The sequence below is a fragment of the Barbatula barbatula genome, assembly GCF_947034865.1.
Source record: "Barbatula barbatula genome assembly, chromosome: 2".
NCBI lineage: Eukaryota > Metazoa > Chordata > Actinopteri > Cypriniformes > Nemacheilidae > Barbatula > Barbatula barbatula.
In genome coordinates, this window is record NC_136767.1 from 21108931 (window position 1) to 21130289 (window position 21359).

At 44.4% G+C, this 21359-nt stretch overlaps 1 protein-coding gene across 1 annotated transcript in view; it reads right to left on the reverse strand.

Annotated features, from left to right (window-relative positions):
• Positions 1–21359, reverse strand: part of unc5db (unc-5 netrin receptor Db) — a 133340-nt gene that overhangs the window by 28081 nt on the left and 83900 nt on the right. The window contains exons 3-6 of the mRNA XM_079475054.1: positions 15030–15173; positions 12327–12430; positions 3512–3692; positions 2281–2448 (exon numbers count right to left, since the gene is read on the reverse strand). Coding sequence (XP_079331180.1) covers positions 2281–2448; positions 3512–3692; positions 12327–12430; positions 15030–15173 — 597 coding nt within the window. The remainder of the gene's footprint in view (positions 1–2280; positions 2449–3511; positions 3693–12326; positions 12431–15029; positions 15174–21359) is intronic.

The following is a 21359-nucleotide window of genomic DNA, read 5'->3' on the forward strand; positions in this document are numbered from 1 at the left end:
AATGCTATTCCGATACTTTTGATTTGTTCTCGTTTGATGGCTTCAATACTGAGCCTGAGGAACATGTTAAACTTTATTTAACAAAAGCACAAAATGTTGTCGTTATTGTGAGTCTACGCAAATAAAAGTAGAGCCTTAAGTTTAGAATGATGTTGATGTATTACTCGTTTCTGTATGATAAAAACAATGTTCATCTTTATTCATAACAAATTCCACCGATTTCCATTGACAACTACACACTCAACATGAGCGTATTACTACAATTCGCTGGTTACTATGATCAATTTGATGAACAATTTGCTATTTGAGACTTTTAAAATAAAACTGCGGATCATTTCAGGAAACGTCATATCTGTCTATTACTTGAGACAACGCAAGATCATTTTAAATCCGTTTACAGCTAGAACGAACGATTAATCACAAGAACGTATTAACACAAGCCCTTTTATCTTCCTTTAATGGATAATGAAATATATACCTTTTTAAATCAAAATAACATGCACATTTTCTGTAGTTTCAAATGAATTCAGTTTTCAATTCAGTTCTAGCCTGTTGTATTCAAACAGTCTCTCACTAATCTATAACAAAACTTTTCTGTATGCTGTGCCTTAAATGATGATCAGAACCAAATGTTTGTCACCTGCAGTGAAACGCATAGAGAGGTAGAATTTTAAGACTATTTTTACACATTTACATTTACATACCATATATTCTTGAGTGTTTGAAACTTTTCCTACGATTAATGTTAACCTAAAGCGCCACCTAGTGGACAAATCACTCTATGTTAGTTTTTTGTTTATTATAATATTTAATTGTTTAATTAATAATTCAAGTGATGAAGGATTTTGAAAGTCTGATACTAAGCTGTATTGAGTACTACTGTTAGGTTAACCCCGCTTGGTTTAAATATTTGATCCTTATAAACAGTTCTCACATATTCGTGAGAAATTTTGAAAAGTAGTCAAAAAGAAGTCAAATGTAATCAGTTACTTTATTTTTAGTTAGTTCCCCCACATCAGGACGAAAACACCATACAAGAAATTAAATGACACTTATTTAACAAATAAAACTAAGTTAAAACAGTTACTTTACTTTTATAAAGTAATTAAATAGTTACACTACCTATTACATTTTAATTTCAGTAACTTGGAATCTGTAACCTATCACATTTCCAAAGTAAATCTTTTCACACTGCTTTTAAAAAGCTTGTACCTTCGTCCCAAAACACCATACAAGAAATTAAATGACCGAAATAAAACTAAGTTAAAACAGTTACTTTACTTTTATAAAGTAATTAAATAGTTACACTACCTATTACATTTTAAATTGAGTAACTTGGAATCTGTAACCAAATTACATTTCCAAAGTAAACCTTTGCACACTGCTTTAAAAAACTTGTACATTCGTCCCAAAACAAGATTTTAAAGAATTTGTTTATCACACTGATTTTGTTAATATGACTAAAACCCTTAAATGACAATTGTAGGTCTTTATTTAAGTTCTACACTTTGCACCGAATTATGCAAGGAATCTACCTGATCACACTATTATCTCCATCCATTACCTGTATAAATCCATTAGGGAGAGAAGTCATCAAGCTGAACACGACTAATCTTTTTTGCCAAATTAGGATATAGTTCCCCCAAAATGTTATATCTATACACACTCTCTAGAAATAAACCTTTTTTGGATTTTATAAATGAATATGAAATGAATATTTTGTGGATTTTCAGTCCACTCCACGGCTATTAAAGCTATGCTTTATATGAGTGCGCTGAATAGATTTTCAGAGCTTTTGTATTTGCCATCAAATAAAAAGGGAGCACATTATTTTTATATGTATTTGATCCCTAATTGTTTAATTTGTTTTCTTAATTTTTCTCACACATGGCACTATATACTATACTGAATACACAGTAGAGACAATTATATTAATTGCAAATTTGTGCTTCAGTAATGGTTTCCCATAGAAACCACATTTTATACATTATTAGGTACTTTATTTTTATATGAAATGGAGTTGCAATTCACAATTATAATAGCTCAATATTAATAAACAAATCGAATTATGACAGAAAGTTTATTCCTTCATAGTTTTTGAAGATTAAGATCATGTACAAACATGAGGCATAATTCACTTATTGTAAGTTTTAAAGAACAAATTGTAAACTCCCACGCCCAATCTATAATGAATGTGAAACACAACTATTAAAATCACACTGCAGATACTGCAGAACAGCCACAAAGCAGGAATATATTGATGTTGACAAAGAGTCTGACCTGGGCAGAGGGCATTGCAAGTGATCTTTTGCACAGACATGCCCTCACAGAACGCTCCTCCGTTCAGAGGGGCCGGGTTAGTACAGGTGCGAGAACGTTTCTGAACTCCTCTTCCACAGTTCACGCTGCACGGAGACCATTCAGTCCACAAAGACCAACCACCATTAACTGCAATGAGGAAGAGAGAGAGAGAGATCTGCTGAATAAGATAACACTTTAAGAGGACAAGACAACCTTTTACTCTGACCCTGCCAGACGAACTAAGCTAAGTATATCTTCTCTTGCATCTGAGCCGGCTGGACTTTTGTAGTCTAACTTTAAGTCTTAACTGTAGAATCGATAGCATTGCCAACATCTATTTTAATAACATAAGTGATGGTGCTTCTCTGCTCTTTCTCCTCCGGTATATCTGCCATGCACTGCAGGACAAGATTAACAGTAATTGACACCAGCTAACTATTTGCGTCTGTCCTGCCCACCTCCTGCCTCCACCTGTCTGACTGCTCATGACTCTGCCACTTTCTCTACTAACAAGGAAACAACCATCAGCAACAAGTTCTCAGCTGTTGACACATAAACAGACACAAGCAAATAACACAACTAATTCTCTACTCTCCTCAAAACTTCTTTACTCCAACTGCCCTACTATACCCTGACCCCATCTCCATTTATCTTCTACAAGCCACGTCTCAAATGTGTTTATGATGTTAGTAAGAACATATATCACCACTGGCATCTTTCCAGCCTGTTTTCAGCAGGAAACTGCCCAAAAAACAACAGCTAACCGTGTAAAACACTAGATACTTACAGACCTGTCTTTCCGCCCGTAGCTGCTTTCTTTTACATAGCAAGCATCTGGATACCTACCAGTGAAACGTTCCGATTTTGCCTAATAATTGGTATAACCTACTTTAAATTTCACCTGAATATTGTCCTAGCAACCTTTCAAAAACTGGGCGTCACTGGAACTGATCATCTCTAAAATTCATCTCATGGGCAGATCTTTGAAGGTTTCATGGAAGGGAGAGTGTTTGAAGCACACCAGCTAATATGTACATGAGGTACTTGATTATATTAGTGCCTTAAGGGGGTATACAATTTAATGATTTAATAGATGCAGAATACAAGATTAAATGACATTCTGTTATAAGCAGAGAGCCATTTGGAAATATTCAGCAAAAGAGAAGAAACAGAGTCAATTAAAATAAAAAAATAAAAGTATTCACCATACCGAACACAACTACAGTAGCTGTAGCGCTGCGTCTTTTCGCGACTATGTTGCTGGCCAGACAGGTGTAGTTGGCGGAGTCAGAGAGCCGTGCTTCATTGATGATCAGATTGTGGTCTGCACGTGTGTCAATGTTATCGTCTCTGAGAGAGCTGACCAGCTCCTCGTTTTTCAACCACTCCACCTGAGAGAAAGAGAAACAAGTATTAGCCAAAGCTGCAATAGATAAAACTACACTGTTAAAATTGCATATACCAGACAGCATTAGATTTGGAACAACTGTGTTTGGAAGGAAAAATATATCGGATTTAGGTTTTTTATAATTATGACTCACCATTACACACTCAAAAACTGCACGGTTAAGCATGTGATCAGCATTTTAGAGATAATGCGGGTTATTCAGTGATCTGCAGTAGCTGCAGTGATGTCCTCTCCCTCCAGCACTTATCACAGCACTTCAAGCTCTGGTCTATATTCATCAATTCTGAGAATTACATTACTCTTGTTTTTGTAGTTTATAATAAGCTTCAATTATCTTTAGCTAATGTCCGGTCTAGATGCACCATGAGAATAACTCATTGAGGTCCTTGTGATGTTGCTGTAATAAGTTGGTTGGTGGTGCACTTACCAACATTCACCTTAAATTGACTTAATTTAAATTCAGGTGTAAGAAAGGATAGGGTTGTTAAAAGGAAATAAGTTAGCTGGACACCGCTGAAAAACATTATTTAGCCTATAAAATAGTCTTTTGCCAGTCACTATAATATAAACAAATGCTTGTAACCAAGCAGTTCTTGGGCACTTTTGACTATCATAGTTGCTTTACCAATTTCTTTGTTCTGTTGAACACAGAAGATATTTTGAAGAATGTAGGAAAGCAAACAATTTCGAGGCACTTTTGACTCACATTGTCATTTTTCCTACTATGGTAGTCAATGGTGGCCAAGAACTGTTTGTTTACAATCATTCTTCAAGAAAAGAAAATTCTGTTTTCATCAGAACAGATTTAGAACAACTCGAGGGTGAGTAAATGGAGACAATATTTTTGGTTGGACTGTCCCTTTAACCCCCAAATAACATCTCTTCTCTGTATGACGACAATGGAAAGACTTCTATCTTCCAATAATCCAATCACTTTCCGAAGAATGAAATTAAGCCCCGCCCCACATTTTTCTCTTTCCAGATTTGCGCTTCACTCTATTTTCCACCTGTCAGGTGCCCACAGACTGCATATGGTTATGTGCTGTATTTTCCATAATGCCAGAGATTACAGCGACCAAAGCTAAATTTTCATTCAGAACTTCTGATGTTTTGCCGTTGAAGAGCACTTCTCTTCTTGTATTAACTCAAGGTTTCTGAGAAACTCAAGGGTTGAAATAGGCAATTAGCACACAATGGAAACAGTCGGCCTCTCTGAGACATGTGTCTCTGCATTCCTGAACATGAAAAAGTGAAAAAAGACATGAAGGAACAGAGAAAATAGAGAGAAGGAAAGAGTAAAAGAAAAAAGATTCCGGGAACAAATACAAACGAAGCAAGTGTATGTGTGGCAGAAGATGTGAGAAATCAAGGGCCTAATTGGCACATTTGTTTCAATTATTGCGCAGTTAACAGTGGCAGGGTTAATGAAGGCATTTGCACAGGCTCAAGAGAATCCTACCATTTCATTAGCACTTCCATCCTGCCCATTTAAGGCCCTGTTGACAGGTAAAGATCAGACCTTGCTTTTATTACAAGAACAGGGAATCCTCTATCACCAGGAAACACCACAGGAGATCAGAAATGACATTTAAAAAAATGTTTTGATCATTTTTAGCTGGTGTTTAAATGTGAAGTTTGCTTGTGAGGCTGTGGAAATTACATGAAATTTTAACGGGGTGTTTACTAAGGCTAAACAGTTATGATAGATGACCCTCGGGGAGCTGAAATAAAATGGAACGCTGGCATCAAGCCCACATTAAAAACATACATCAAATAAAAATTGGGTTGTTTAATAAGTTTAAAGTGTTCTAAGCACTTTCTTCTTCATCTGCGCAGCAATCAAATGCACTTTTCTAGAGATCTCCCCATTCAGTAATTAATAGTCTCAGGTTACTTTGCGTCACAAAGTCTGAATGATTTTTCAATTGTCACTATAGAACCGTTTAAAAAATTGAATAGGATCCATATCGGGGTGACTTTTTCATTTAAATACTCCCAATGCCCCTGAAGTAGCTGAATTACTGTGGTTTATTTATGGCAGCAGCATCTTGCTCGGGGACCCCTGCAATAACTTGGCAAGGAGGGCTTACTCTAAGCTTGACAATAACAGAAAATGAGCTGGGGAGTGTGGGCAAAATGAAGTGCCTGCTTTTGTTGAAAATAATCCAATTTTTAAAGTAATTGAAGAACTGCCAAGTGCTCAGGGTTAGCAAACCGCTGTAATGTAACAGTGAGTGCTATTACGCTCAAATACTCAACTGCAGATATCCCATGGCAGTGGAAACATGACCCTGACCCTGAACCCATCTCAACATCTTCACACAGGCAATAAGAATCCTTATTAATCTTGTCATGTTTTAATAAGACTGCAGCTTCCATTAGTCTTATTCATACTTGTCTTATTGCAGATTTTGGCAGCGACTCAGCGGGAAAGTTTTAAATATTTTAGGACAATCTTCTAATAACGAAGCTTGCGGTAATCTAGTTACGGATCACAAGACCTGCTATTAACCATTTGCATTTATCCAAAGCGATTAGCATTTTACTCATTACAGGAACAATCCCTGTGCATTCCGTAGCTTAAATACATTTTGAAAATGTTTACAAATGAGTCAACAAAACTCACATATATCACAAAATATGTGGTCATAAGCTTTAGAAACAATCACTATCTAAATTAAACCGACCAATCAAATTACATGTTACCAACAGTGTTGTAATATGAATATTAAGAGCAACATTTACTTGCTTGTTGGTATCAAGCATTGTCCTTCTGAAACCTTGTTTCTCCATATTTCATCATTAAAATGTTTTGTCATAAATCATCATTATTACAGTTAATCCTGTTCCTTTATAGTTAGACCTTACCTCCTGTCTTCAGTTATCTCTATTGAAAAATGTAATGTAAAATCTAGTTTTGACCTTCAAATGTCTTCACTATATAAATATGACCAGTTTCTTTCTTAATGCCAAAAAGTCCACAAGCTTCTAAAAGCCTGTTATCTGATTACAGTACCTTCTTTGGAATTTAATGTGATAGGGTCAATTAAAGGCTAGAGAAGGTTCAGTAATCTGCATATTAATGTATGAAATCCAACCTCATAAACCCATGTACTGTATATGCCTACGGCATGTATATTCCGCGAAACAGCAAGCAATTTAACAGGACCATTTTACCGTTTTTCTGATAAGAAAGGGAAAAACATTGGAAGATCAGGCTTTATCTGTCCATCCGTTGAACTGAAGCGATCCCTGCAATCTCAGATATATTAATCCTTGAGGTCTCATTCCGCAAATTAATTCCATTTGCACAGACTCGTATTTCCCTGGTTTTCTCATTCAACTCAATTTCCAAAGTCAAAATTCCAATTTATTTTCAATTCCAGAGATTTAATATCCTTTAATGTGATCGGAATTGGAAATTGGAGAAATGATCTTGAATTTAAAACAAACACAGGGAAAGAATCCTAGCAAACACATTCAGATTGAGGAGGGCTGTGTTAACACTCATTTTATGAGCTCGGCCCACAAAGAGTTTAATACCTCTGCATTCAACTCTTTGTGGGCCGAGCTCATAATATGATTAACTTCAAACAAAAAACACAGGGTTGGCCATCTCATCATCTTCTCTCCTGAACACACAGCCACATCAGCATTTCTCCCAGCTCAGTCTTATTACAGCTAAACACACAGATAGGATACACCACCCGGCTCAGACATGAGGCTTCTGGAACAAGACAGAAACTAAATACAAGGACAGAGACCTTGTATAAAAAAATGCTCTCTCGAAGTGCCTTTGACCAATCTGCAAAAGACGAATAAAGCACTTAAAAGCTAAGGTCAAAGTACGTAGAAGGGCGGTCACGACGTAACAACATAAAAATAATCTGTATCCCAGAGGGTGAGAATTGGAGACTGTTGGTCATTGACCGTGCTCATCGTGCTCTCAAATAAAGACCGTCAGAGGCGGAGAGGCCCTGCATCATCATGACACAACAGCATTTCTTTCAAGAAAAGGAATAAATTCTGAAGATTTCCCAAATTTGCTGAACCAACCTGGGATGGAGCATCCATTCCCTCTGAAGGGACATTGCACCCGAGATAACATATCCTCTTCCCTGGTTCAGTCTGCCTGGAACATAAGTTGCCCTCAGTGAGCACAGATCAGACTGGGCCCATTCCAAGAGGCGTAGTACCAGGGAAAAAGGCAGCTTGAGGAGAGGCCTCCCTGGTGATTTATGTAGGATACCACCGTCATGCTGTCCGATCGGACTAAGACGTGGCGGTCCCTTAAGATCAGCAGGAAGTAGCGAAGGGCCAGCCATACTGCCTGCATCTCCAGGCAGTTGATGTGCAGGCATCATTCCTGATTCGAGCAGTGGCCGACGGCCGGTTCGCCATCGCACAGAGCCCCCCAACCTATGTTGGAGGCGTCTGTCCTGACCACCTTCCGTCTGCATGTGGCGCCCAGGGGCACACCCTGCTCCAGCCAAAGGGGATCCTTTCAAGGGGCTAGGGCGGATACGCAGACATGGTCCACCAAAACGCGTAGGCGTCCGAGACCCCAAGCGTGTGGCGGAACTCTCGGTTTCAGCCAGTACGTATCAGAAGGACGCCCAACTTCAGTATTTTAGACGCCGAGGCCATGAGGCCCAGCATTCCCTGAAACGCCTTGAGGGGGCGTGAAACTCCCGGTTTGAAAGAGGCCGCGAGCTGCGGAATAGCCAGAGAACGGTCGTAGACGGGCTGAGTAGAGGGCGCGCCATGACCTGGTGAGTTCATTGTGAACTTCCGGGAAGAATGGCGAAGTCCGTTGACGAGGGGCCTGACGGTGGAGAGGGTTCCTCCGGGGAAGACCACTTCAAGCCCAGCTCCACCACTTTGGATTTTATCTTTGGATTTTTTTTCTGCACATCTACAGTAAGCAGAGTCATTTAAGATCTAAAGCAAAAATATTTGTTTATCTCTTTTTCTCAAAGCGCTCAATGTCATTAGACAACAAAATAATGTATAGTAAAAGATCCCATTTTGGTATCCAATTTAAATTGAAAGGAGGTATTTTGAAAAGACGTAGCCTTTAAATTATCTGTTTTTGAAAACCGTCTAAATGATTCAACATCAAAGTCTGCAAATGCGGCATAAAAACATCAACATTTTCAGGGAAAATATCACTTTCCAAATGAGTCCTCGTCAGCAGCCCAACCTTAGTGTGTGTTATCTCATTAAAGAGACTTTTATGATAACATAGTCCAGACCAACTATGCAGTAGGGCTTAAATGGCTCTCTGGGGAAACTTGTAACAGTTTAGATGTGAAAGAGGATTTTTTTCTCTCTTTGTAAAAGGTCATTTCAGTATTTTTGCATTAGAGGTGCAATTTTCAAGTGCCAGAAGACCACCTGCTTGGAAACAGCACCATTCCATGTCAAATCTTAATTCACAGCTGAGAATTACACGACACATCAAAACCATTTAAAAGAAAAAAGACTCTAATAAAAGTTTGTAATAGAATGTGATGGCCACGACCAAAGATGAAAGTAAACCCAAATAGAAAACACTTTAATGATAATGACACAAATTAAATTAGGGTGATATTAAATGGTTACATTTAAATACATTCAAGACGAGACAAGAACTATAAGAACACAGTGAGTGTATATATACAAAGTCAAGGTGATGAGGAAATAGCTGGTAGGTGCTATAATTACAGATGAGGGACCGGTGAGGGAGTGTGGAGGAAGATGGGAAACCATGGGGAAAAATAGCCAATGAAGAGAGCCAGACAGGGGGAGACAGAACCGTGACAAAGTTACAGTTCACCAATTTTGTCATGATCTGCTTACCCCTAATATATATGGAAACCCTGTGTTTTGTCTGTGATTTCATAAACCCATTGTCATGATTCCGCTATCATGTCATGTTTATTCTTGATCTTGCAGCGGAGTCATGGCATAGCCTTAGGTTTTGTGTGAGAAAGACATGGCTTTGTTTTGATTCTGACTTGCCATGTGCTTTCTCGTTTCCCGCCCTTTTGTCTCGTTAACCTTCCCTGAGTGTTTCAGTACCCGCACCTGACCCTTGTTAATTATCCTTTGTCTGTCTCCCTTTAAAACATCCTCGTGTTCATTGTCCTGTGCTTGTTCATTGTACTTTGTATGCTGTACGTTGTATGCTCTGGATAATTCTTGCGTCGTGTCTCAAGTCCTTGTATTTTGGTGAGTTAGTTTAGTCTTGTCCTTAGTATTGTTTTCCCAGTCTAGTTAGTCCGTGTCCTGGTTGTCACTATTATTTATCCTGTCTTGTTTTACCCCCTCCTGGGTTTTTGTTTTCTGTTTTATTATATAATAAATTATTGTTAACCCCGTCATCCCCGTGTCTGCCTGCACTTGGGTTCTCCCTACACAGTCCGTGACACCCATGGTGACCTCTATACGGCAGCGCTTCTGCCGGTGTGGTGTTTGAAAACATAGAAGGGTATGACTATGTACAGTATCCAAACATACTGTATTGAATGTGGTCCGTAATATGGTTCAATTTAGTGGCAAACGATGGCATTCATGTTACATTTACATTGCGGCAGACCCAACTACATCCTTTTTAGATATACTACTGAACTGTTTCTTTGTCTTCTGTAGAGTTGAATAAACATTTTCTGCATTAGAATGCTATGATTGTCCCAACACAAACTTTGGGCCAAGCATAACAGTGTTTTGATCTCGTACATACTAATCGTTTTATTTGCATATTCCATCATACTGGAAAATTACTAGTATTTATTCACTGTTATTTTTTAAAAGTTGTGTTCACATGATTGACAAATAATAATTTACACTGACAAGCTCCAAAGGGATGAAAAATGTTTGTCACATTTTTAAACGATTCATGGGCTATCAGCTGTCTCAGGAAAAATACTGAAGTTCGTGTTGTTGACCTCACTGAAAACCTCCTCTCAAATCTTTATTTCTCCCTGAATTCTCTGTAAGTCGCTTTGGATAAAAGCGTATGCTAAATGTTCATGTAAATCTCATTTGCAATTGAATTGGTCAAATGACAAGTAAAAAAATGGCATCAAACATTAGCCCGTTTTTCATACAAAAGCTAGAAAACACATGGGTTAAAAAAAAAAACAGTACAGTTCTTACACCAACCTTGGGTAAAAAAAATCGACAAACCAAACAGTTGTCATAGATTCACCTACACACTAAAAAAGGTGTTTCAAACGGTTCTTCGATGCCATAGAAGAATCTTCTGGTTCCATAAAGAACCGTTAACATATGAAGAGCCCTTTTTCACAAAATGTTCTTTGTGGTGAAAAACAGTTCTTCAGATTATAAAAAAGTAGGAAAAAGATGGTTCTTTGTGAAACCAAAAATGGTTTCTCTATGGCATCACTGTGAAGAACCTTTTAAGCACCTTTTTTAAGAGTGTATGCTGGGTTGTTTCAACCAATTGTTGGGTAAAATATAACCATATTCTGGAATTAACCAACCGTTGGGTTAGTCCATATTTGACATTGTTTAACGTGTAAATACCATGTTAAAACCTGCATGTTAGTTAGATGCTTCAAATCACAAGGGGATGAAGCAGAAACATACCCATTTACATCTGGTCTTAATCAACACTACAGGAAGTGGTTGAAAGTGGACAAGCTCAAAAACGTAAACCCTGTTTACACCTGTGTTTAAAGTCATCCACTTGTGATTAAGACCATCATCCATGCTGTTGCATGGAAATTAGATACATCTATGTTAAATGACACTGACCAATAACAGCATGATAGTCTTTTCTTATTAAAATAAACATTTGTTAAGCTATTTATCATGAAAGTGAACTGTAATGAAAAACTGACTGGATCCAGAGAGACATAAGTCTTGTTAGCTCTGTGGCCACAGAAATCCTACCGAGCATTTATCAAGGGGGTGTTTATGACAGTTTAAAACCACAAACACATTTCCACTGGAAGACCGAGAGCGTGAGCGGGAACGCTAGTGTGTTAGCAGGCCGCACGCTGGTAAAATGATGCCTTAAATCTTCGTACTCCTCCCCCTTGCTGTTTGGATATACATTTTTTATGGCGGAGGTGTGCACGAATGGGCTAGATTGCCGATCCGTGGTTCTGCACACTACATTATTCACTAGATTCTCTTCTAGCTGACTTCATTTATGTTGACAAAGGACTTGGGGGAAGATTCTTGTCTTTCAGTCCTTCCCAGATTTCATTTTTTTGTCCACTACGCTCTCAAAGAGACAAAAGCTGACACAGCTCTTCCATTTCACATCACTGAATCATTCATAAGCATTAGTGTCAAGGTCCAAACTTGACTACAATTACACACAAGAACTGGATATCTGTCTACTTATGATCCATGATATGTGCTGTCGACTTTGTTCCTTGGACTTATGACAGTACACAACTGATTTTGATCATTGTGGCATAAAAAATTATAACAAAAATTTGCACTGATAAACAGAACCACTGCACATTACATTGCATTAAGCACCGAATTAGGCAGCTCTTTCACTTTAAATGAAGCATGTTGAAAAACAGCAGAGAGCATGCACTGCCCTTGAAATCCTCCCTTTGGGAATGATGTCAAAGGCTGAGAGGACGGGTCTTACCTCGGCCATGGGCACTCCCTCTGGGGGACGGCAATGCAGAACAATCATGCCCTTGATTGGCACTTCCTTCCCCTGAGGATCTTGCTCGAAGTTCTTGCGGAGGTCTGTTTGAAAAGATAAGAGGCAGCTGTCACACCGGGCAGAGCCGGAGCCAATATCTGGCCCTTCTGTGCCGATTGATTTCACCACCCAACATCCTGCTCTCTATGCCCATATGCCCTCCCCCTGGCATCACTGGCAAGCTAGGGCAAGAGAGTGTCAATGGTGTCCCGGCCATCTGCTTGAGTTGCAGGTGTCACCAGTTAACAGTTCTGCTTCATCTCTGTACTGTGCTTGTAGCATAATGCAGTATTGTTTCCATACCTTTCAAATTCTTGACATGTGGTTGATAGAAAGTGGTACAAAATGTACAAAGCTAGTTCAGATTAAGGTTGGACCACCACAGATAACAAACCACTTTAGGGGTCCACTTCAAGAGCGTCAGACTTATATCACCAGGTCTTGATAAATAAAAAGCTAACAAATTTATTACCTCAAATCTTATTTTTTATTTGAATTTTTTATTTAATTAATTAATTGTGCTTTCAGGTCGTAAAATTCAGATCTCAATATTCAGGACATCAAATTTGACCTGATTTGGCTATAACCAAGTCCAGGAAACATCCAGGAATGCAAGGAAGAGCAATCAACCGTCGAACCCAAGAGGCGAACTCTGATGCTTTTTTGGTAACAGCCACTAGGTGACGCTTCGGAAACGCGGCCATCATTTCCCGCACCTACAGCAAATGTTGCAATTGTACGTGCACATTTGTTGTAGTTTTAGCATACTTTCTTGAGAATTTTGTATTGCAAATATCCGGTTACTTGTTATTACTACTCCACTTGGTCTGAATTATATTTTTAACTTTTAATGTTTTCATGTGGCCTACCACACAAAACCAATGACATCAAAGTGTGTGACAAAACCTATATTGTCAGTTAACATTTTATCTTCAAAAAATCGCCCCATTCACTCCCATTCTACCACTTGGAAGAAAAGAGATATGTGGTATAATAACTCCGACTGCATTATTCTTCAAGAAGAAAGTTATATTCAGTCAGGGTGCCTTGAAAATATTTTTAAACCATTTTTTGCCTCTGTGTGACAGAATTTTGAAAGATTATTTGAAAACAGTTATAAATGTTGCTGAAAACAATAAATTGTTAACTGACAATGTAGGTTTTGTCACAGACTTTAATGTCATTGGTAGAATGCTGTAAAGGATTATAAATAAAGTATATGGCCTATGATCATCATTTAATCTTCACTAGAATATGCAGTTTTTTTGTGGTAGGCCACATGAAAACATTAAAAGTACAATATATATTTCAGACCTAGTGGAGTAATAATAACTAGTAACCGGAAATGTGCACGCAATAGAAATTCTCAATGAAGTAGGCTAAAACTACAGGAAATGTGTACTAACAATTACAACATTTAGTGTGGTAAATAATTAACAACCCCCCTACAGATACGATGTAAGAAAGCAATTCATAAGCGTAGTCAGACTCTTTACTGTAAAACCTGCTGAAGCCATTGAGTGTTTTAGTGATGTTGAATGTTCTTTGTTTATTTTCTATATATTTCCCGTTTGATAAACTGATTTTTGTGTTCCTTAGAGAATCAAAACAGCAAAAAAATAAATATTCATAAACGCTTCTCAGATTGTTTTGTAGAATGTAAAAATGTTTCATGTATTCTAATATCTGAAAGTAATAATCAAGATTACAACATCAGGAGCAATAATCAGCATCAATGATTTTGTTTTAATCTTGGAGTCCTATGAAAAAAAAACACCAAGGGCGTTCATTAAGGGGGGGGGGGGGTTCTGTCATGTTCTGCCTCCTTTTGTCTTGATTTTCTAGTTTAGTGGCAAAAGCATGACAGAGCCACTTGTTTTGTGCACTTGGGTTCTTCTCCAACCCCACAACCCTGACAAATTTGCATTGCATGGCTCCAATTTCATCAGAAGTCATTATATTTAATTGCATGATGTATTATAGTGTAGGTACATTGGTGTTATAAATAAATAATGAAATTGGAAGAGCAACCCAAGTCATCACTTGTATTGATAATCAAAAAAGTAAAGATTGAATGCCCAGTAAGTGGCTTAAGATAAAAGCGGCGGCCATATGCATAGATGTAATGTAAATGTAAATGGTTTATACTTAAGTATCATGGGAAGTTGCCTACACTGTTGTATTTTTATTGCTCACTGTAGAGAACATGAACTAAGATTAATAAATGCTGTAATAGTATTGTTCATGGTTAGCTAATGCATTGATTAACTGTTAATAAATAGTACCTTATTGTAAAGTGCTACCTATTTTTTTAATAAAAAAGAAAACCAGATGGTCAAAATGAATCATGATTTTAATGCTTCTGTCAATAGCATTAATACTCAGTTATCTAAAACTTCTCTGTTTTCATTTGCACTTTGTTTAATGCATTCACATTCTCTTTTAAAGGAGGAAAACAAAACAACATGTAACAGATTTTTGCAACTAGCTCACAACAGTCAACCTGTGGATTACTCGTTTACGACATATTAATTAAATTAAAAGTAAATAAGCAGACCTTAAATACAATAAACATTTCAGCTAAAGCAATAAACATTTCGTAATGGTCGAATGGCGTAAAGATTAACAATACAGTAAACTCACAAGCTATCCTCACTGTTGCCTTACGACTCTTTGACGTTCCCAGGTGACTCCAGGCAACACACAAGCACCAGTAGTCCTCCGGACCGTGAAAGTCCTCCACCTGCTGCCTGGTAACATTGATCGTCACTTCGCGTATTTTCAGCCCTGTGCAGCAAGAAAGCAAAAGTCATGAACATCGGAATTCCCTTCAAGTTAAAACCCATTAAGTATTGATTTTCAGTTTTCGGTCAAAGTCAGGATCTTTAATGGCCACTGACTGTATAATACACAGTCTAAATAAAACCAAGTGTCAGCTGGAAGAAAACATACAAGATCTCAGTCAATTCTGAGCTTGAATTTACAAAAATCACACGTATAAGAGAAAAACTGGTACACAAACGAATGGCTTTGGGTTGCTATTCCCTTCACGAAGCTGGCCTACATAACTCTGGTTCCCTTTCTGTCGGTCTCTCGACGTTGTGTCGAAGCCGACAGATGGGGTTCGCCCTTGAGAACCAATCGTCTCTGACTATTTTGAAAAGGCCAATGAAATTGGCGAATGAAATTTGCATGCCGGGCTCCGCCCCCGGATATCCGGGTATAAAAGGGGAGCCGGCGTGCTCATTCATTCACCTTTTGTTCTTCGGAGCCTTCGCATCTGATGACATTCTTCGAATTGCCGATTTCTACGACGCGGTGCAGCGGAGATTCCCCTGGGCGTCCTGGCAGTTCCTGAGGTATTTTTCTAAAAGAGCAATTTCCTCAGCGTGGCATTGCCCGCTGATCTCTTGGGTGCAGTACACTCATCGAGGACGGGGACGGACACGGTGGTTGCCGCAAGTGTTCGGGGGTCCGATCACTGTGGCAGCCTCGTGGATTCGTCCTGCCCGCACGGCGCGCGGATGGCTATTCAGACGTTGCGTCACTGCGCGCGGATGGCTAGTCAGACGTTGCGTCACTGCGGGCGGACGGCTATTCAGACGTTGCGTCACGTTGGCTACGTTCTGTCAAGAGCAAGCCACCACCTCGTTTGCTTCCCGTTCTGTGACCGCAGCGGCTACGGCCCTGCCGTCAGCGGCGGCGAGCAGCGAGGGTGATGTGGGGATTATCGTGAGCGTTAATCCGTCAGCCGGTCGGCTCGCGGACCGCTCGCGCCCCGTCTCGCTTGTTTAGCAGGTCCCCAAGGATGGTCCTAAGCCATCTTATTCCTCAGCCACGCGCTCGGACACGAGCCGTGGAGATGAGGTGTCTCTTGCAACATCGGAGCGCGACCTGCTGGCATCAGACTCTGGCGATTCCCTGAAGCTCCCTCCCTCGGGAGGTCGAGCACAGGTGAGAGCAGACGTCAAGATGTCAGCCATGCTCGCTCGGACCGCCGTGAGCGTCGGGTTGCGGTGCAGCCCTGGTGCTCGCGGCTGGGTACTCGCACATTGGGCCCGGCTCAAGTGCCAAGTTTTACCGAGCTGCATAAGGAGTTCAGTAAGACCTGGAGCGTCCCTTTCGGCGCGCTTCCGTCTAGCTGACTCTATCGCCCTCTCTTCCCTCGGGGCGGGGAGGCAGCTAGGGACTATGTCAATGCACCCTGGGTGGAGCATGCAGTCGCGGGTATCCGCAGACGGCGGCCACCTGGGGGGCTTGACCTAGGCTCACCGTCCAGGGCATGTAAGGTCTCAACATCTCTGGTGTTGAGGCTGGCAGTGCCGTGGACCAAGCTGCCTCCACTCTTACGCATGGCCTTCCTGCAGGCCAGGGCGCTAAAGAGAGCCCCACGGGGTAAGACCGACCCAAGTAGTGCCGCCGCCGACTGGCCCTCCGGGGACCGCGGTGGCAGCGCAGGCTGGGTCGGACGATGTCCACATCAGTGGCCCGGAAAGATGCCTCGGACCCAATCTTGCGCAGGGGGGCGATGTCGAGAAAGGCCACTTTCCCGACTCCCCTCTCGCAAGGTCGGCTGATTGGTGGCGCTGTCAAGGACTGCTCCAGCAGCCTTTTGACAGTGTAGAAACAGACCGGCCTGCTGTGACCCGGCCGCCTTTCGGCCGTCGAGGTCTCGCACGTGGTCTGCCCCCAGCAGCCCTGGCCTTCTCCAGCGTCGACTCCGGTTCTGGTGCCCCCGCAGGTGGCCCCCCGGAGGAGGACGTCAAGAGAAGGACCACCTAGAGAGATTGAACCATCGGGCCCGACCCAGCCTGGGTTGCTGGATGGTCGGACTGGGGCGGTCCCTGCCGCGTCCCAAACACCTTCTGGGCCCCTTCGGGGGCCTAGTGCCCGCCTTCTCACAAGGAGAGGTCTCTCTCTGGGTCCCACTTGCAGCCGCTCTCACCCTCTGAAAGATGGTGTTCGGCAACTCGACGTTGCGTCGTGGCGGCACGCAATGACGAGTATAAAGCAGCCCTCAGCACTCTCGCTTCGACGGTGCGTCGAGCTGCGCCATCGCCTGGCAGGTGATTTAGCGGAGCCGTTCCCCCCGGGGAGAACAGCACTGCTAGTCATTGAACCAACCCCCGCGGGTTGATGAAGTAGATCGCAGCCCCCCCTGTGAGGTCTCTGGGTGCTTGGTTAGCATTTCAAACCATCACGGTGGCTGGGAGTGTGGTCCGTCTCGGCATTCGATCCAGCTCGCCAGACCTCCGCCGGACTTCAGGCATCCTCTTACCTCAGCAGAGGCAGGGATGTTCCTGTGCTCCAGGCCGGGGCTGCCACCCCTCTGGCGAAGGCGATCGAACCGTCCCCTCGGCCGAGATGTCCAGTGGCTTCGACAGCCGCACTTCATCATCCCCAAAACCAGGGGTCGCTGCATACCTTGAGCAGCACCTTGCAAGGGTGCCGTTCGGGAGGCGCAGAAGCGCGTCCTGGTGTCTGTCAGACGCCAGGAGTGGTTCATGACAACTGACCGCATACTCTCACGTACAGTTCCCTCGGCATTGTCGAGGGGCTGGCATGTCAGTAAACGGGTCAGCCGGGAAAAAGAGAGCAGCTCTCCCTGGCGCGGAGCTCCCCCTTTTCCTGGTAGAGAACTCAACACTGTCTCCATGACGGCGTGCTCGCTCACGAGCACGCACAGTCAGTGCTGAGCTGCTTGAACTTTCAGGCAGCAGCCAGCGGTCCCCTGAAATCAGGGCTCCTGGGCATGGTGTCCTCGGGGGTGGCCTGTCCCCCTCGGGTTGACGCACATGGGACCGCGACAGCACTGACTACAGAGATGAGTTCCCTGGAGAGCGTGGCGCACCGGCAGTAGGCGTATCGTCATTACACCTGCTGCCGTCGCATCCTAACCCCGAGCAGGTCTTGAGGCCGGTCGTGGAACGACAGACGCCTCCCTACGGGGTGCGGGTGCGGTGTGCAATGGGCGCGCAGTGTCGGGTCGCTGGACGGGCCCCCGCCTGCGTTGGCAGATCACTGCCTTCAAGTTGCTAGCTGTCCTGCTTGCACTGATGAGGCTCCGGCCTCTCGTGCAGAGCCAGCATACTGGCCCGGACAGCACGACCGGCGTAGCGTACTAAACCTCAGGGTGGCACTCGCTCGCTGCAGTCATCGCAACTCGCCCAAAACGCCTCCTCCCGTGGAGACAGCAGGTGGCAAAGCCCCTGCAGGTCACATGCCCACCGGGCGTCCTGAACCAGACAGCCAAGCGCTCTCTCGTCAGTTGACACCCCGTGGGAAGTGATGACTCCACCCCTGCGGGCTGGCCTGGGTGTGGTTTGGGCGGGCACAGGGGGACCTGTCGCCTCCCTGAACACCACCCAGTACCGCTGGGCATTCCTTGGACGAGGACCCCCTCGACACGGAGGCCCTAGCGCGCAGCCTCCAGTGGAGACAGCAGGTGGCAAAGCCCCTGCAGGTCACATGACCACCGGATGTCCTGAACCAGACAGCCAAGCGCTCTCTCGTCAGTTGACGCCTCGTGGGAAGTGACGACTCCACCCCTGGTGGAGACAGCAGGTGGCAAGGCCCCTGCAGGTCACACGCCACCGGGTGTCCTGAACCAGACAGCCAAGCGCTCTCTCGTCAGTTGACACCTCGTGCGAAGTGACGACTCCACCACTGCGGCCGGCTTGGGTGTGGTTTGGGCGGGCACAGGTGGACCTGTTGCCTCCCTGAACACCCCCCAGTGCCGCTGGGCACTCCCTGGTCGAGGCTCCCCCCTCGACACGGAGGCCCTAGCGCGCAGCTGGCCGCGGGACAAGCGGAACTACGCTTCCCCCCAGTGAGCTTCATTGCGCAGGTCCTGTGCAAGGTCTGGGAAGGGAGTATCAAGTGCTGCTAGTTGCGCCTTACGGGCCCAACTACACTTGGTCCTCGGAGCTAATACTCCTGACGACAACTCCCCCTGGCCAAATCCCCTGGCGAAGGGCCTACTCGCAGGGGATGGACACGTTGTGGCGTTCGAGCCGGACCTCTGGGTCTGGCTCCTGGATGGGACGAGGAGTTCCTGGATGACCTACCCCCCTCAGTGGTGGAGACTGTCACTCAGGCAAGGGCCATGCCCACAAGGCTGGATGCCTTTAAGTGGCGCCCCTTCTCATCCTGGTGCTCTTCTCGAGGAGAAGACCCGCGGAATTGCTCGCTCAGGAACGTGCTGTCCTATTGCAGGAGAGGCTGGGGAGTAATCTCCCCTTCCACATTGGAACGTGGGTACCCGCTGTCGCGGTTATCACGTACCAGTTGCTGGTGAGCCTCTGGGGCGGCATGACCTGATTATTAGGTTCCTCTAGGGCGCGAGGGGCTAAGGCCTCGTCCGCGCCCCGTACCCTCTTGGGACCTTAAGGTGGACCTTTGGGTCCCCTTTTTTCGGGCCCTGCCGAGAGCCCCTTCCTCGTTCTGCGAGGGGGATTGGCTCTCCTGCTGGGGCTCGAGTCCATCCAGAGGGTGAGGCACCTGCAAGCATTCCGTGTCCACCGATTGCCAAATTTCAGGCCCGGTGACTCTCACGTGATCCTGAGACCCCGGCCGACTTACGTGCCCAAAGTTCCGCCGCCCCCCTTTGGGACTAGGTGGTGAACTTGCAGGCGCTCCCACACCGGGAGAAAGACCCAACCTGTACGTGGGGTGTCCAGTAAGCGCATTGCGCCTCTACTCGAACCACACTGAGGGCTTCAAGGCCCTGAGCAGCTCTTGTCTGTTATGGAGGTCAGCAACGGGAGTGCTGTATCCGAGGAGAGTTGTAGCGCTGGGTCGCACACGCCGTCACTACGGCGTGCCGATCCTAGCCCGTGCCCATTTGAGTGACGGTACACTCCGCTCGGGGTGTGACCTCCTCGTGGGCATCGGCTTAGTGCGCCTCTCTGGCAGACATCTGTAGAGCTGCGGGTTGGGCTACGCTATACCTCGCAGAGGCTTACAACCTCCGTGGGGAGTCGGCAGCTCGAGTCTTGCCAGCAGGTGAGACCAGCAGTCGTGGGGCGTACGCCTGCGCATAGCGCCATTCCCCTTCCGAGGTGGACCAGTGCGCTATGGGCTGCCTCCCTTCTTTCCCCAAGGGTGAAGAATAGGCAGTCCGTCCATCCATCAATAGCACTCAGGGCGGCGGGCTCGGCGGAGCAGCCCTGCCGCCTATGGCCGGGTATCAAGCTGAGTTATTACATATAGCTCTAACCGGACCTAGTGCCCCACACGTAGTAACCCCCCACTAGGGTGGTTCCGTCTGAGATGTCGTCATGAGATGGTTCCCCGCGTGGCAACCCATGACCTCCCCAGGTGGACATCCACCTTGCGGCATTCCGCACATACCTCCCATGAGTTCTCCCCTATTTGGTGAGACCATGTTGGTGTCTCCACTGTATTCCCCCCTAGGGTGGGAAGTGGTCTCCGTAGCGCACGTCCTCATTGAAGGAACAGCGCTTACCCAGTAGCCCTACGACTGGATGGCCCTCGCCAATGGGGCCGTCTGAGTTGGCAGAGGGCAGGGGCTACTCATCTTTGCCAAAAGCTCTGGGAGCCCCTGCCTGCCCACTGGAAGGTTACAAATTTCGCGATAGCGCTCACGTGTGGCTCGCCCAGGCCGGTCAACGTCGCTTCGCTAGAGATTGTGACGCGGCTAGTGCCGTGGCGTTTTCCATAGGAACCCCATCTGTCGGCTTCGACACAACGTCGAGAGACCGACAGAAAGGGAACGTCCCGGTTACGTATGTAACCTCTGTTCCCTGATGGAGGGAACAAGACGTTGTGTCCTTCTTGCCACGACAATAGCCGTCCGCTGCAGCAGTCACGAGATGCTCTCAGGCTCCTCAGCACAAAAGGTGAATGAATGAGCACGCCGGCTCCCCTTTTATACCCGGATATCCGGGGGCGGAGCCCGGCATGCAAATTTCATTCGCCAATTTCATTGGCCTTTTCAAAATAGTCAGAGAC